The sequence below is a fragment of the Cydia pomonella genome, chromosome 13 (genome assembly GCF_033807575.1).
Source record: "Cydia pomonella isolate Wapato2018A chromosome 13, ilCydPomo1, whole genome shotgun sequence".
NCBI lineage: Eukaryota > Metazoa > Arthropoda > Insecta > Lepidoptera > Tortricidae > Cydia > Cydia pomonella.
The window spans coordinates 12,763,259-12,780,094 of NC_084715.1; the positions used below are offsets into that span (position 1 = coordinate 12,763,259).

Sequence of the window (16,836 nt, forward strand, 5' to 3'; positions counted from 1 at the left end):
TATGGTACTAATACTTTACCGCACTAGTGCGATAATCAGCACATTACGTAACTATGTCGAAATTAAACGGACCATACTTTTTTATGTACCTACTGTGAAACGTTGTACGATACATGTGTGAATTTCCTATTTTTCACACTTGTATCGTAATGTACTTGCTATTACAGGGTTTGTAGTTTAAGTTTTATTATTGAATATCCATTATGAGAGTGTTTATACTGTTTATATAGCCTTTTAATTTATGCTCTATATGTAATAAGAAAAAGAAAACCGTGTATCATTCTACATTTTAAAATAATTGTTGTTACTGTGTTAAACAATATTAACAATAGTGTATTGAAAAGCAGTGTTAGTTGCAACAAAGAAGCATTTTCGCTATTGCGTCCATTTGACTCCAACAAAAAGCGCCGAGCTGTAAACAACGCCTCGCCCAACCATACAATACAATGTACACGAATTGTGACTGGGAGGTTAACTTGCGAATGGCGGCTGGCACTATGCGACGCAAACAATCAAACGAAACGAAACAAACAATAGAATAAACACTTCTCTTTCCCCTTTTATACTCTCCATGATTGAACTATAGGTACTCCTTAGTTGCAATGCAATTGAAAGTTTGTTTATTTGGACGAATCGTGTATATCTGAAAGTTTATTTATTGCGTTTGTTTTGCAGAAACGTATTATTTGTTGATAGAATCCGTACAAACGTTAGCTCATTATATGGATGCTTATAAAGGTTTTTGATGAGGCAGCATTGATTGCGTATTAGCCCTGTCAAAGTAACCCTGAATATTACATACGCGCACGGTTTCGCTAGGACTTTAATAGCACACAAAACAGCACTGGCACTTACAGAAATCGTTGTCTTTCTTTTGAGTGGTCATTATTATATAATTTCCTTGTTACCGTGACGGGACTCGCGTTTAACGTAAGAACGTCAGAACTGTGTGATGCTGATGAGATTGTTATAATTCTTATCATGTATGCAAAGTATCTCAAGGTGCTCGGTGGAAATGGCCCGCCATCAGCCCGCCGTCATATAACATGTCACTATATTGACAAAAGATTGCTTTATCTTTCTCTTATCTTCGTAATAAAGTTCGCGCTCTAAACTTATTACCTAATGACTCTTCTTGTCATTTTCTTGGATTACTACAGAAATATCTAGGCGGCAAAAAAACTCGGTAAATCTATTTTTGCTATAAATGATCATCGAAGAATACTTACCTACTATTATATTTGTTTACATAACATTAAAATTATCATAAATATTACAGTAAAAGTATAATCACATCTTGATACATTTTTTTTAATAATTAAAAAAGTTTTTCTAATTTTATTTGCAATTTAACCTGCTTTATTAGGTGATTATACTTGAAATTTCTACGAGATTACAGTATAGGTTACCTAATAAAAATTAATAATTTTTTTATTTGGTTTAATATAGGTTAGGTTATAGGTTTACCTTCTTTAAAAAAAAACATTCGGTACACATAATAAAGAATTATCCAAAAAAGCTAACTAACAATAGATGGCGCTGTTCACATCTATACTTAGTATATTTCTGTTCAAAAGCCTTTCATGTTTATTTTTACATGAGATAGTTGAAAGTTTGTACAGAACCCTCGGTGCGCGAGTTAAACGGACTCGCACTTGACCGGTTTTCTTAACATACGTACGAAGAATTTTTCTACGAGTTTAAAAAAAGGTGAGAATTTCATTTCTTTTTTTAACTACGGTAGGTATTCATGAGTGCGGTGCACATTATAACATATTTGACGGTCACGGCCCCGCTCGCGCTCGTCGTTCGTCGCGCCGCATCTCGGTCAAAGAGAATTCCAACAGTTGCCAAATGTTCGACCGTGCGGCTCCCTTGTATAATGAATGGCCAGTTAAAACGTTAGTATGTTATTATAAACTGACATAATATCCCGCGAGTGTCCTAAAATACCGGTCGCGGGAAATCGCAATCGTCTTGGAACGACTCTAAATTTTTTGGTGACTGAATAAATTAGTGGAATCGATTTTTTTGCTTATAGCATTCCCGCTTCATGAGTCATATCTTGGTAATTGGAATTGAGAATCTCGGATCGAGTATATAACTTCATTTTATTTTTAATAATATGTCCGTCACTCAATGAATATTTTAACATTGTAATGGTTCCAAATAAAAACCGTTGCTTACTTCGCCTAACATTTGCAATGCATGCGGACATTGCAACACATAGATAAGCTATAATATAACGTAAAAGTATACATCGACAAACCAGATACCCAAATAAATACTGGCTACTTGTATCTTTTTACATAAATGTTTATACTGTTATTCTATGAGCGTCCCACAAGTCTGAATTTAAGTGAAATATAAGGTTCATTGGGGTGGCAGGTGTTGGCTTAAATACCGTAATAAACTCAAGCTTAGTCAAGAGACATTGCTCCAAGTATGCAGCAAGTTGGATTATGTTCACTGACCCGTACAAAAGGCTAGCTCTGCTCTGGTGGTTTTATAATAAAATCTAACAAGAATTCTTTTAGAAGTTTAAAGGCTCTTTGTCATAGACGCCGAGGTTAGGGACATACGTACGTATAAAGAACACGAGTAATAAAATGGCGAGTTTGTTTAGGTACGTAGTTACTAAACCGAATTAATTAACTACTTATGTATTGGCTTTGGAGTGTATTTGACTAATAAACCCAAAACACGGTAATTTTAGGTGCTTTTTGAGATGAGATTTCAATAGACCACAAGCCTCTGTTATAACCACACAATTTTATTTCGGAAAGTTATATACCTATGCTAAATAAAATATAAAATTTACTGATTAGGAAGCTCATCTTCGGGAAGGTATAAATTCCAAAATTTTAACTCGTGTTAACTTGCTTGTCCTGTAATGAATATTTACAGTTTATTTGTTTCCTTAATAACATTAGCACTGCGTGTGTTATCAGAATCGTTACAGACTTATTTGCTTATATTATTTCCTATTATGTAGAATTCGGTTTTAAATTAATCAAGAACTACATCAATAGCCTGTGTAATCAATAGGACACAACATACCAGTAAACTGTGTCAACGAAGCGCCGTCAGTCATTTCACAAATTGTATTCCGCCAGGCTAATGTAACGAGTGATGACACAACTGAAACATTTGCTACTCGTATAAGGCCGGACCATTTACGAAAATGGACACCATAATGAAATGTTTGGCTTCACTACCATGGTGTTGATTTCGGTTATTGCTTTTTATTTTATTCGTCATGCTTTCAAAATAGTTCCTGGTTAGAAACATATTTTATGCCGTCAACTGCAAGTTTTAAATCATGCCAAACAATCAAACAAACAATGTTTTCTCTTCTTCCGTGTATTCGGCTTTGAATTGAAATACGTAAATATAGTTTAAACTATACGACTTTATCACTTAAAAATACCGGAAACTAAAGATTATTCACGATGTGACCTCGTGACATCGTGAATAGACAGATAGAGTGTTATTTTTCGGGGCAGGCAAACTAAATATGTAAATGTAAAAAAAATTAAGACATTAAATTTATAACCAGGAAAAACAAATAAACATTGAAATATATTAGACTTAAAAGTGAGTAATTTTATTATTTGTATGTGTGATTTACTTACTGTTGAGCATGGCTTCGCTCGGCGCCGGGACCACAGGCCGCTCGTCGACCGGCGATTGTCTTTTCTTATTCTTCTTCTCATCTTCTTGCTGCAAAACAATACTTCCGATATCATCACAAGCCATTAAACTGTATTTTAAAATACCGGAAAATAAGGCGCCACTGTTATTTTGAAATAAATGTAAGTAATATCCGGACGATACTGAGCTCTTTATCAAATTTAGTACTCTTATCAATTTTATCGGCCGAGTGATCAACATAATACTACAATTGAGGGGATTCTTATAATGTATTGGTTATTCGTGTAGCAAAAACAGCGGCACATTCTAACTATGAATAAATTGTCAGTGCTCGGTTATCGGTGAATTCTACTTTTATTTGCTGGTATCTTTTAATGTTAAATAATATGCAATTTTTTACCGAAATATTAGGAAATAAACCAATTGACATTATTTTATATTCATAGTAAGTATAATTGTAGCATACTGTTTTTTACTGCTTAATAAATTTACATTTTTAATGAATTACCTATTCCACAAAAATATTATAATAGAGAACAAAAATGTTTTTTTTTAATATTTAAAACGAGTGTTAGCAATTAGACGTCTACATGTATCCTACAAATAAAAAAGAGAGATAAAAAGAGACTTATGACATGCAATACATTGTAAAATTAAGTGGTTTCAAACTGTCTAAGACACCACGGGTCGGGCCAGGGACGCGTTATGGTATACATTGATCTACGCTTCAAACTGCTAGCCAGAGAAACCACTGTAAATTTCTGCACCCATCTATACTTTCATAATATGATTAGCTTAAACCACAGTATACTACATATAATACCAGCGTTGCCGGGATGGTCTAAATGCGCTATACTTGATTTGACTTCTCTGAGTAAGTACCAAAAACAAGACGTGCTTTGTTGATCGAAATAAATTGCAGAAATTTTTAATCATATTTTAGACTTATTATACAACTCTTCAGTGGTTTTCATATAATTTATGGCTCCCACAGTATCTTTAACGTCCGCACCGCGGTCGCCGCTATCCGCGCATATATCATTGACATTGCACAATCTTATCTAACGAGATGATCCTACTTCAATATTTTATGTGATCTCCCACAATGTCATTGGCTTGACTCACTGAATATCGTTTGAGCGAGTTTTGAGCACTGCATTTTTTCTTTGTATGAAATAGTAGTACTTTTACAAGTTTGAAACTGTACCGACAATACCGACCTATTTATTAAGGATGCACATGTTGTTCACCTATATAAAATGTAAATACATAGGTACTTCTGAATTTATTTATATGTTCATGTGTATGTGTTGTATCTGTACAATAATATAGATTTTAAGTTATAATGTTACTAAAATATATGGAAAACCTAATTCTGAAATAACGCTTATATTTTTATTATCTTTAAGTATATATCTTTTATCTTAGGCTAGGTTTTTATAATATAGATATAAAAGCAAAATACTTATTATTATTATTATAATGTTCTCGCTACAAAATGAAACTCTACATATGCGTGCAACTAAATAATAACGAATGAAATAGGTGCTATATATATATTGTTGAATGTCGCTTTGTTGTTCACATAAGCATGTAGCTATGTTAGGTAATGCATCATACCGTAACGTATTTTTAAATTGTAGATTATACTAGGTGTTAACATCACTGACACGAATACCGATGCCAGACAAATTATGACATAAACATGTGGTGGACATTGATTATGATTTACAACTTGGACTTTGTTTGACAGCACTTAACCTCGACAAGGATTTGGCGCAAAGACGATAAGTACTTCCTTCCCTTCATTTGGTTAATGCATGAGAATGACTAGCACAAAGCTGGTGCACGAGGGCCTACCGCCAACAATTTTAAACCGAAAATTGTTATGTGCCTCTCTATCGTTCGAATATGCAAGAGTGATAGTGAGATAGATAACGATTCTCAAATATTCGATGTTGGCGGTAAGCCCACAGTTACCGCGCATACACAGTTAGGAGTAGATTATAACGAGCCCTCCAAGGCAAGGCTTCGGGAAACGGAAGTAAGCTTGCTCTGGCAAAGATTCCAGTATATTCCGATACAAAGGTATGGCTCCATATGTTCTACTTTTTATTTTTAAACTTTGTGGTAGAATATTTGTAACTCAGTTCCAGTTTACCGGCAGAGCTTTTAGGTCCATTTCAGTAAATCATACCCCAGAGTACATAACAGAAAAACGATTTTTGAAAAATTAGGTTTTGTTGTGAGGTGGTTTGTCACTGAATGTCTGTGTTTATTTTGACGTTGGTAATCGCCGCAGTATATTACAGTCTCAGTCATTCTTCAGACAATTACTTTGATCGTCCGGAGTGTTGCCAAAGAAATTATGTTAATTTATCTCTGACTGGCTGCGGCGTCACGAATTAAAGTGATTCGACTATTTTAGGCAAATCGGTTTGATGCTCAATACATCCTCAATTATGGACACGAGGGACCTTGATTAAACGAAGGAAGCTTATAGGTAGTATGCGCGAGTGAAGTTAGCATAGAAATAGCTGGTGTCGCGCTTGGCACGGCATCAAATCGCGACACGGCCAGTAAACACCCGGCGCCCCCACCACTACGACTCGCTTTGAGAAAAAATATGACATAGTACAGGTCTCAGATGCCACGGCATCGGCACAGGCGTCTCTCTCGGTAAATAAACTGCGAGTACAAAGCACGCCCGCCATCAAAGATGCCCCTAAATCATGTAGCATAATTGTTAGATAAACACTCCTGTCGCTAACACTTCAAGGGAAAGCTAAAATTACATAAAATATTTCAGGAGCCGCTATTTTGTACGAATATATTTTAGTTTGTTGATATTTACAAAACGAGTGCACTTTTGGGTGGAAAGTAGTGGAAAATTCATTACTCTTCAAGAATTTTTGTTGTGCTAGATATAGTTCCCTAATGTTAATAACCATTATCAGATTCAGACTCTTGGATAACTAATACAGCCACCGACCACTTACGCGATGATTTGTGGTAGTGATTTGTAATAAATAGTTGGCAAGCGGCTAGGTATAGATAATTTGGCGTGTATGATTCGCTTCTCTAATAATGTTAATGATTATATTCTGCTTCTATATGTTTAGTCGGTTATTATAAAATATCTGAATTATGAGCAAACCATCTGGATCAATTCAGATAAAATATATTTAAGAAGTCAAAGTTGACGTTAATTTACATTAACACATACGCTGAAACATGAAATATTTATGTTTGTGTCGTGTAATGTTTACAAACAAAGAATACCGTATGTGAAGGTCATCTCGCCTTTTATAAAAAAAGCGGCCAAGTGCGAGTCGGACTCGCCCATGAAGGGTTCCGTACCATTTATGACGTATTAAAAAAACTAAACTAAACTTCCACCGAAAATTGGTTTGAACGAGATCTAGTAAGTAGTTTTTTTTAATACGTCATAAAATTAAAAAAAAAATGTTTTTCATCAGACCCATACGTGTGGGGTGTCTAGGGATAGGTCTTCAAAAATGATATTTAGGTTTCTAATATCATTTTTTTGTAAACTGAATAGTTTGCGCGAGAGACACTTCCGAAGTGAAAAAAAGTGTTTCCCCCCCCCCCCCCCCTGCAACTTCTAAAACAACAGAATGAAAAATCTAAAAAAAATATATGATATACATTACCATGCAAACTTCCACCGAAAATTGGTTTGAACCAGATCTAGTAAGTAGTTTTTTTTTAATACGTCATAAAATTAAAAAAAATTTTTTTTCATCAAATCCATATGTGTGGGGTATCTACGGATAGGTCTTCAAAAATGATATTGAGGTTTCTAATATCATTTTTTTCTAAAATGAATAGTTTGCGCGAGAGACACTTCCAAAGTGGTAAAATGTGTGTCCAAAGTGGTAAAATGTTGAACAAGATCTAGTAAGTAGATTTTTTTTAATACGTCTTAAATGGTACGGAACTCTTCATGCGCGAGTCCGACTCGCACTTGGCCGCTTTTTATTATAACTACAAGGACATAGGTTTTACTTCGGTCATTTTTGGTTCACACATTGATTCTGTAAGGTACAACCAAATACCTGTAGGGCTACGCCAGACATACAGACACTTAAATTTGCTTAATTAATGTAAGAACACACGAAAGAATTGGTAACTGACGTTACAGTCTCGTGGAATTACCTAATAATGTTTTATCACATCACACCGGGCAATCAATTTAACATTTTCACTAGACATGAATGAACGGTTCATATGTAATATATACCACGTAGACATGACAAGATATTTTATGTCCCCAATTCTCCAAACTGAATGGACTATTGGTCGCACAACTTGTGCAATCTTAATACCTTTCAACAAATACCTATGTATAATCAGCGGTGTAAGCATGGTTGCATTATCACTTGTCACTATGCCTGTCACTTTCGCACTTATATACTTGTTAGAACGTGACAGGCATGGTGACAGGTAATAAAAATGCGACCGTGCTACAGTCGCAGGTTTGCAACGCCTTTGTCCTCATAATAAGTACATAGGTATAATATGGTCGGTGTCGTTGTCAGTCACGTTCTGAATTATTATATTGTGTTGTACGAGTATGTCAATGCAAAACTGGGAGATTTGATGGCCCGGCCGAGTCTGACTCAGCAATTTGTTAAAGATTTGATTTGGTTATGATACGACTTAGATACGCCTCGCAGTATATCTCTGCGCACCAATCAGCGTGAACGATCACATCTTACTGTTGTCAACATCTTATCATAACAAGATCAAAACCTTAACAAGCAGCTAAATCACAATTAGGCTCATGGATGTTTTGAAATATTTCACAGAGCAATCAAAGTAGGGAGGCGGGCATAATGTTACATAGTTAGCGAACACAAGAGGGACAGGAATTCAAAGTATTCCAAACGTCCTCTGCTCCTGAGGGCACAGGAATGACACGCTTCTATACGCCAAACACAAAAAAAAAACAACTTCGTAAGCACAAGTATGTTTATACCCCTGTTACAAGATTTTATAAGACACGCATTACATGCATATTGTTTATTATGAATTTCGTCCTACTTATACTGTGAGAGTCAGAATGGCGGGTGTACCTAAATAAAATTAAATGAACACCATACCATATTTTTGTACCTAATTTGTACTATTTAGTATCTCCTTTAAAAAAAATTGTACCTCACGGTACTTAAAGTTATCACCAAAAAACAATACACCCGCCATCCTGACAGTCAGAATGGCGGGTGTACTTTATTACGCTATGTTCCCGTGGTTATTGATAAATTCTATAAAAGCCAAATTGTTGTACCTTTTTTGTACCTTCATATTCAGTACAGTACTTCGTGAGGTACAATTTTTTTTAACGGAGGTACTAAATAGTACAAATTAGGTACAAAAATATGGTATGCTTTTCATTTATTTTTATTTAGGTACACCCGCCATTCTGACTCTTACCTTATACTAGAACAAAAACTGAAATTATTGCTCATGTGGATGAAGAAGTATGAGTTTGTAAGAAAATGGAATGCCAGGTAATATGGAAACCGTTTATATCATACAAATTACGTTGCACAAATTATGTTAACACTTCAACTGTCCCTTGCTTTCGCTATTGACATGATCGATACGTCCGTGCATGACAGGTAATAATGCACAAATGTATAGAGCTATCCATTTCTGACGTCACGTAGACGTGACAGAGTTACGTTGATGGTGTATGACATGTAATGCGCGGACATTAAAAGTGTTAAAAATTTGTTCCTTGTCAGAGCATGCTCAACATATAGGTAACAAAAAGTACTCAAAAATTGATGTTTTCAGCACGAAGCTTGATAGATTTGTTTTCCTGTAGGGCTCAGATGGTCGGCTCTTTATCATTTGTCACCATGCCTGTCACGTTCTAACAAGTATTTAAGTGCGAAAGTGACGCATGACATGACAAGTGATAAAAATGCGACCATGATACCACTGCTGTTATGCACCAAACAATAATTACATTATTTCACTATATACCTGTTGGGACTGTTTTTAGCTTTATTCTCTTTTCGTTACAAGCCATAATAATTAATCCGTATTTTTTTCTCTAATGTAATAAGGTCCCTTTGAGCATAATAATAATTCAGCCTATATACGTACCACTGCTGAGCATAGGCCTCCTCCCATGCGTGAGAGGGCTTGGGCTATATTCCCCATGCAATTGAGGACTTCACGTACACCTTTGAATTTATTCGCAGATGTATGCAAGTTTCCTCACGATGTCTACTAGCATGTATGATTCATATACTTAGTGGAAACTTTTTGGATAATGTATTATTTATTCTATGCACAATTGTAAGCTGTTTGTTTCCCAAGAAAAACAGAAAACGATATGCTCTTTTCAAAAAATCATTCACCTGCCAGATATTAAGTGAAAAAGCAAATTGAAAAATAAGGAAAGAAATATTTACCTTTCTTCTACTTCTTGACGTAGTCGCCATGCCCTGTAACAAGGAATACATTTGACTCCACGCTTACACTAAAGTTGTGCGTCGTAGGTTGCGTAATCGTATGTGTATTAACAAAAAATACCCCTTTATAAATCTTTTTTAGCGTTTGTCATGTACATGTCCATCAATCTTAGCTCAATGACAGTAAGTGCTATAAAGCTGAACATTGGCATGGGTGTATATATGTATGTACACATATACATAATGCCAATAAGAGGCAAAAACAAACTAGAAAAAAATCTTTAGGGTACTTCCACTCTACATGGTATAGGATCTTTTTATTTCGATTCAACGCCATGGTGTAGGATGTCGTTGGATAGGTCTTTCAAAACAAATAGGAAGGAAAAATGTGACCCGCCCCCTCTAACTTTTGAACTGTTGGTCTCAATAGACTTCAAATGAAAACTATTTCGAACATGATTGGACTGTTATACAGTTTTTGTTAAAAGTGATCTTTGAAAAAGACGTAAGTGCTACGAAGATACTCCCTTTTGCTTGTTATTTCCATAGTATATATACAAATCCCCTTATTTAACCCTTGTTTAGCTATTGTGACGGCCGGGCAACTACGGGACTACACAAAGCATGGCCTGACATGTTGTTAGCCATTTTTTCTATTCGACACTTATGGAGATATTTATAACATTATAACTAAACGCAACCATTGCAAGAAAAAAAAATAACGAAACTAAGCTTTTCCTCAGCACGTCAATGGTGACCCGTGACCCGTATAACATATCAAGTCGTGGCGTGTGGGGCATGTACTGACTTTATATCGTCAATGGCGGCGAGAAGATTAAGAGACTGCCTTACCCCATTCTCTGCGGGGGTAGACGGTTGTACGAATGGTGTATCGGTGGTACACCCCGTACAACTCATCGTTAATGTGTTGGTACATCTAGTGTTAACATGTTTTTGTACATTGTACCAGGACCACAGAACTTAAATAATGTATGAAAATAGACACGTGACTTTCCGTAGCATCTGTCATGCCAATACATTTTTTCTTATCATTTGGCATTGGTCAATGTACTGTTGTCACCTTGACTAGGCTCCCTGACCCGTAAAAAATCGTTACAGAGCCCTACATGCAGCACGAATCTGAATATCAGATCTTAATTAACATTATTGACTGCATATAACCAATAAGATATCCGTGAGAAACGCCGTGAAAAATACTTCCACCGCTCACATGTTAGGTCAGGCAACAAAAAGGTATAGAGGGAAATGCTTTTTTACGCCGTTACTCTGTTTGGTAGTTAGGAGGTGAACATATCATGTCGCTAGGATGCATAGCTTCCAAGATATATGCGAAACATCGAAAAATGGGACCTTCAAACACCTCTCTCCTCTCGGCTCAAGGGCTAAGGCCGGGGACTTTTGATATGTTCACCTTCTAACTAGTCCAAACATCGTTACGAAATAAAAAATTATATTCCAAGCATTTCCGTCTATACCTTTTTTTGAGGATTTGCCTGGCATGTGGGATGCCTGGCATGAAATGTGGGATTTTTTATTACTTTAAGGAACAAGTTCTAAATATGAAGACTCATAATTTAGCTTTCGAATAAAAGTCATCGCTCGGCTCGGAGCAGAACCGTACTGCGCATAAACGTGCCTACCAAGTATTTACAATGTAGTTATGTTCATACACATATTTATTAGGTTTACTTATCAATGTGCATTTATTTTGTTGTGGAATATTTATTGGGTTACGTAAATTAATATCATACTTATTCCATTTTGAATTTGTATTTTTTAAATATTCGCAAACTTGCAATATGTTTAAAAAATGAAATTTGTTCTACCTTTAAATCTATTGTTAACATATTATGAAGGCGACGTGTTTTTCTTTTCTTTCTATATTTAACGTGTTACTAACTTACGCTTAATTTTTATTCGTCAATTTTCTTAAAGCATATCATCAAAAGTAAAAACACTACGAAGGATGTAGTACTTAGTCGACTCGAGTATAATATTTAATTGTGCCGTAAAGTAAACTTATAGACCAATTTGAACGTAGGTGTAGGTACACTGACATCAGAATCATAATTGAAAAAAACACGATAACTAAACAACATCAGTTAGATATCGTTCTGATATCGTGTGCGTTCGAATAGAGCGGCCCGATTCAAAGAATGATTAAGACACGTTTAAGATCTTGGAACGATCTTTAAAAGATCGATAGCTATATATAATATCAAAATTGGCGTTTAGTTCGATTTCGCTGTGATCCCAATAAGATCTATCTACGATATTTCTAACGTCAAAGTGACATTGGTTGCCCGAATCGAGCTGCTTCGGTCAATTATACGACATACAAACGATACCTAAATGAGAACTTATCTAAACCAGAACTTATCGTTATCGTATCTCATTCTTCGAATAGGGCTGTGGGTCTAAATTAAATGTCTTTACTTATTTTAAGCTACGGCCTTTGCTACGAGCCTTCAAGTTAACCACTACGCCGTAGCCGCTACGCCGCTACGAAACGCGACACCGCCGACCGCCTTGGTCAATGACCGAACGTAAACAATCATTGCTAGAGGTTAACGCGACTAATTACTTACCGCTTTTAAACTAATTGTTCCTGTCGTTTGACTTAATAAAATCTAAATTAAGTCACCACTCAGACAATTTTAGTTAGTTATTTATAATGAAGCGTTTACGATTACGTCATGGGTATTATTGAACAAAATGCGAGTTGCGAGCCAAGTAAAATGAGGTGGTTTAATGTGGTCATTGTCAGGGTTCTCGGTTCATGCAAGAGGTAAATGGCGGCCACTTACAAAGGTGCGTCGAATGACGAGTAGGAGCCATGCGCAGGGCAGGCACGGGGGCCTGCGCCGGCGGCGGCGAGAGTGTCGACGCGCACCCATGCTTCCTCTAACACACACGCACTTACAATGCCTCGCTACATGTAACACTTCGTCCGCTGCCAATAGCTTATTTATTACACTCACTAAACTACTCTGCCAAACAATAAAGCTATTACTATGATGCTTTTATGTTACTGATACTGTAACAATGAGAAAGCTATAAATAAAATGCAAAGACTCACAGATCTCCTGAATCTCCCGAAACAGTTACGAATGATTTTCAACATTTGAACCCAGCAGTGCGTAGTCATGTGCTAGAGTTTTCGTTAACCTGGTCGTGCTCTCGAAACGGTACAAGTTCCGATCAGAAATAGAAGGAGCAGTGGCCGACTTCCCCGATTATCTTCTATTTATAATTCCGACCGGCTGTCGTGGACCACTGTGCAATTACTATCTCTCGGCACTACACAAACGACTTTGAGCGGAAAGATTGTGTCGCGCTCATGTTCCTGTTTACAAATATTCGTTTTCGTCGAAAACGCGTCGCCATGAATTCGCAACTATTTCAGTTCGACACACAAAGCGAGCGGCGAGGAGCAGCGCTACCTCGCACCGAACGAAAAGGGGTTGCGTGTAGGTGCCGATAAGTTTTTTTGGAATTTATACGCGAAATTTATCTATCATATATTACGTGCTCTCTGAAAAGTATAGCGTGACGAAGATGTGATGAGAAATTCTGATCGTATTTGGCGTGACGCCTCACATCTCATTTGGCACAAAGTTGAATATATCGGAGTAATGTTGGAGCGGAATCCCGGTTGGTCCCGCAAGTAGGTGGCATTCTTTCATTCGTGTCAGGCAACCTCCATTGATGCAAGTCAGACTGTTTGCGCCCGACCGACCGTGTCGCCGAGATGTATCGCAGCTATTTGTAATCTTACATCTGGGCGGGATTACACATTGTGCGTTCGAGCTTGTGACATCGCCTATGATTTGAAATAAAAACAAATTTACGTACATACAATGAAAATGTATTTCATTGTAAAATTTTAAAATAAGCCGCCATGCCGGTGGTACAGTCAGCAATAATAGTAGCGGATGAAAAAACTTGCTAAAAGTATCTACCACCCTGAAATACTTTTCCAAATAGAGATATAGGTATATTTACTGATCGTGTTCCAAAGTATCTGATATAGTCCACGTGTTCTACATTGAGACATACTAACCAGCTGAGTTTCTTGCCCTTCCCTTGATATTGGGATACCCTCCTACAATTTAGAATGGATTTAAATCTTCTCGGGTCTGAGGTGTAGGATTAGAGCCGGCGTAGCTTTATTTGACTAGACGTAGCTACTTGAAAAATAAACTATCTTTATCTTTACTTTACCTCTTTTTGTTACGTTAATAAAGAATTTAATGTTGACTGTATTATCACTTTTCACAAGAGTGACTTAACGAATAGTCAAATTTCTCTAGAGAATATTCACAGCCATGTCCACTTAGGTATTTCTTTAGAATTTATATATTGCATCTTTTCCTACGATGGAACGGGGACGATATATGCGGTAGGGTTAAGAAGTTGTTTGTGCACACGGTTATGACGATATTGGCAGTTAAGTACTTAAAAGATTTCTGATACATCTACATATAAGTTCATAAATAAGTCTTATAAATAGGTATAGCTTCGGCACATGACACCGCTGCTATTTATGCTGTGGCTTATCATGGACGTACGAGTCTAATGACAAAAAGGCAATAAAAGTTGTTTATAATAATTAATTGACTCAATAAGAGACGATTAAATTTCATATAATCCGATGCCCAACCTATCTATTTTGCAAATTCTACTAACATCCACAAGAAAACTCTTGTTTACGACAGCTGTTTTAATAGCCATTTTAGTATTCCGCCGAGCGCTGACTTGGGTAAGCAATAGCCGATATTTAAATGTCAGGTTCAGGCCCAAGTATGTGCGGCGTGGACGGCGCGTGACGCGATCGATGGCTGAACCTTGCGGTGGACCTAACCTTGCCCTGGAGTCACCGAGCCCTGCTTGTCTACTATACACATCCTGCGGCTCGAGATGCTTATAAAACACCATTGGCAAACTTTGTCATTATTTTCTTTCATTAGCTTTTCAGGTTTTTACTGGAGTTACGAGTATTTTATAATGATACGTATTTTAAATCAATATTTTATATAGGGACATTCTTACACAATTGACTAACTCCCAGGTAAGCTCAAAAAAGGCTTGTGTTGTGGGTTATATATATAATATACAAATACTTAAATACATAGAAAACATCCATGACTCAGGAACAAATACCTATGCTCATCACACAAATACATGCCCTTACTGGGATTCCAACCCAGGACCATCGGCTTCATAGGCAGGATCAGTAGCCACTAGGCTAGACCGGTCGTTTTATACAGTGTGTTACACCAGCCACTGAATGTGGGGTGAGTACACGTTGTATGGTCATACTGAGCAACTTTTGTTATGAGATTAACCCCGGGGTTAGTCCTATAGTAAAAGTTGCTCAGTAAGATCTATACAACGTGTACCGACCCCACTTTCAGTGACTAGTGTAACATGTTGTGTAGGAGAAAAGGATAATTTTAGTTTTTATATCACTTAATTCCTGCGTCATCAAATATCTATTCTAGTAAGTAAGTAATAGTTATTTGTTTTACAATGGGGCAAAGTTGTTGTTTTGAACAAACTTTGCCATCGAGTAAAACACAAAAATGTTCACACACAGTCGACATAATATTTATTACTACTAGAAAGACATAATATTTAAAAATATTAAGTATTCATCATACAAAATCATCACTTAAAAGTCAGTTCCACCTGCCAAAATGAGAAAACAACTCAAAATTTGCATTTGACTTTACCACTCTTGTGGATAAAATGCAACTTTCTCATCAGTTTTTGAATTATCAAGAGAGCATTTACCGACTGGTGTGTTGAAAATATTCTTTATTGTGCACTATAAGTAAAAAAATATACGGAAAACGAAATACAAGTTTAAGACTAGGTAACATCAGGCGGTCTTTTTGCAAAAAAACGATCTCTTCCAGACAACCTTTGCGTAGCAGGAAAATGAAGTACAATGTACTCACAACTTTGAACGGGTAGGTGTGGGGAATGAATGCAATCTAACGTTAACACATTTACTGCAAGCAACCCGCTAGGCGGGTTCTATATTTATGGACACTTTTTGCCACAAACGTGAAAAACCGTGCCATCGGCTACGCTAGTACCTATAATAGCGGGTAGCTCGCGCTGCCAGTGAATGTGTTCATTCGTATTCTATTGAATTAATGGAAATCCGCTTAGCAAAGCAGTGATTTGTTTGTAATAAAAATCGACTTGATGTAGTAGGTATGTATACTTATAAACAGTTAATTATTATAAAGTTTCGATCGTTAAAAAATCCGTTAATCCGTGGTTTCTCCTCTTGCTAGAGAAGAGGTACCTAATTCGCAACTCATGTCGATTTAAAACTCCCTTCGGTCGTGTTTTAATTTATTGCTACGAGCTGCGAATTTCCTACTTTTTTCACATAATGTTGTAATTTACTATTGAAGTAGGTAAGCCGTACTTTTTAACACCAGTAGGCAAGTAAGGCCCTAGGACGGTGGTTCTTAACCTTTTTAGTTCTGCCACCCCTGAGAATAATTAGGGAACCCGATTTTACCCCTCCTCCCAATAATTATCAATATTCTTTCTTACAGGTATAATTTTTGTTATATTTAATTGAGCTTTTTACCCCCGTAAAATACCAGGTTTACCCCCAGGTTAGGAATCGCTGCCCTAGGATATATAATGGTGACAAGAAAATAAATATGAATAATTCAAATATCTAATT

General features: G+C 36.5%; 1 protein-coding gene across 6 annotated transcripts in view; it reads right to left on the reverse strand.

The window, feature by feature from the left end:
• LOC133524244 (calcium-binding protein E63-1-like) overlaps positions 1-16,836 on the reverse strand; it is a 33,986-nt gene that overhangs the window by 14,581 nt on the left and 2,569 nt on the right. For 2 of the 6 annotated variants that reach the window (XM_061860144.1, XM_061860148.1), the window contains exons 2-3: positions 10,104-10,136; positions 3,636-3,723 (exon numbers count right to left, since the gene is read on the reverse strand). In XM_061860144.1, coding sequence (XP_061716128.1) covers positions 3,636-3,723; positions 10,104-10,136 — 121 coding nt within the window. Of the gene's footprint in view, positions 1-855; positions 1,019-3,635; positions 3,724-10,103; positions 10,137-12,931; positions 13,057-13,203; positions 13,288-16,836 lie in introns of those variants that run through there. The other 4 variants (XM_061860146.1, XM_061860145.1, XM_061860147.1 and 1 more) reach the window with 4 other exon arrangements.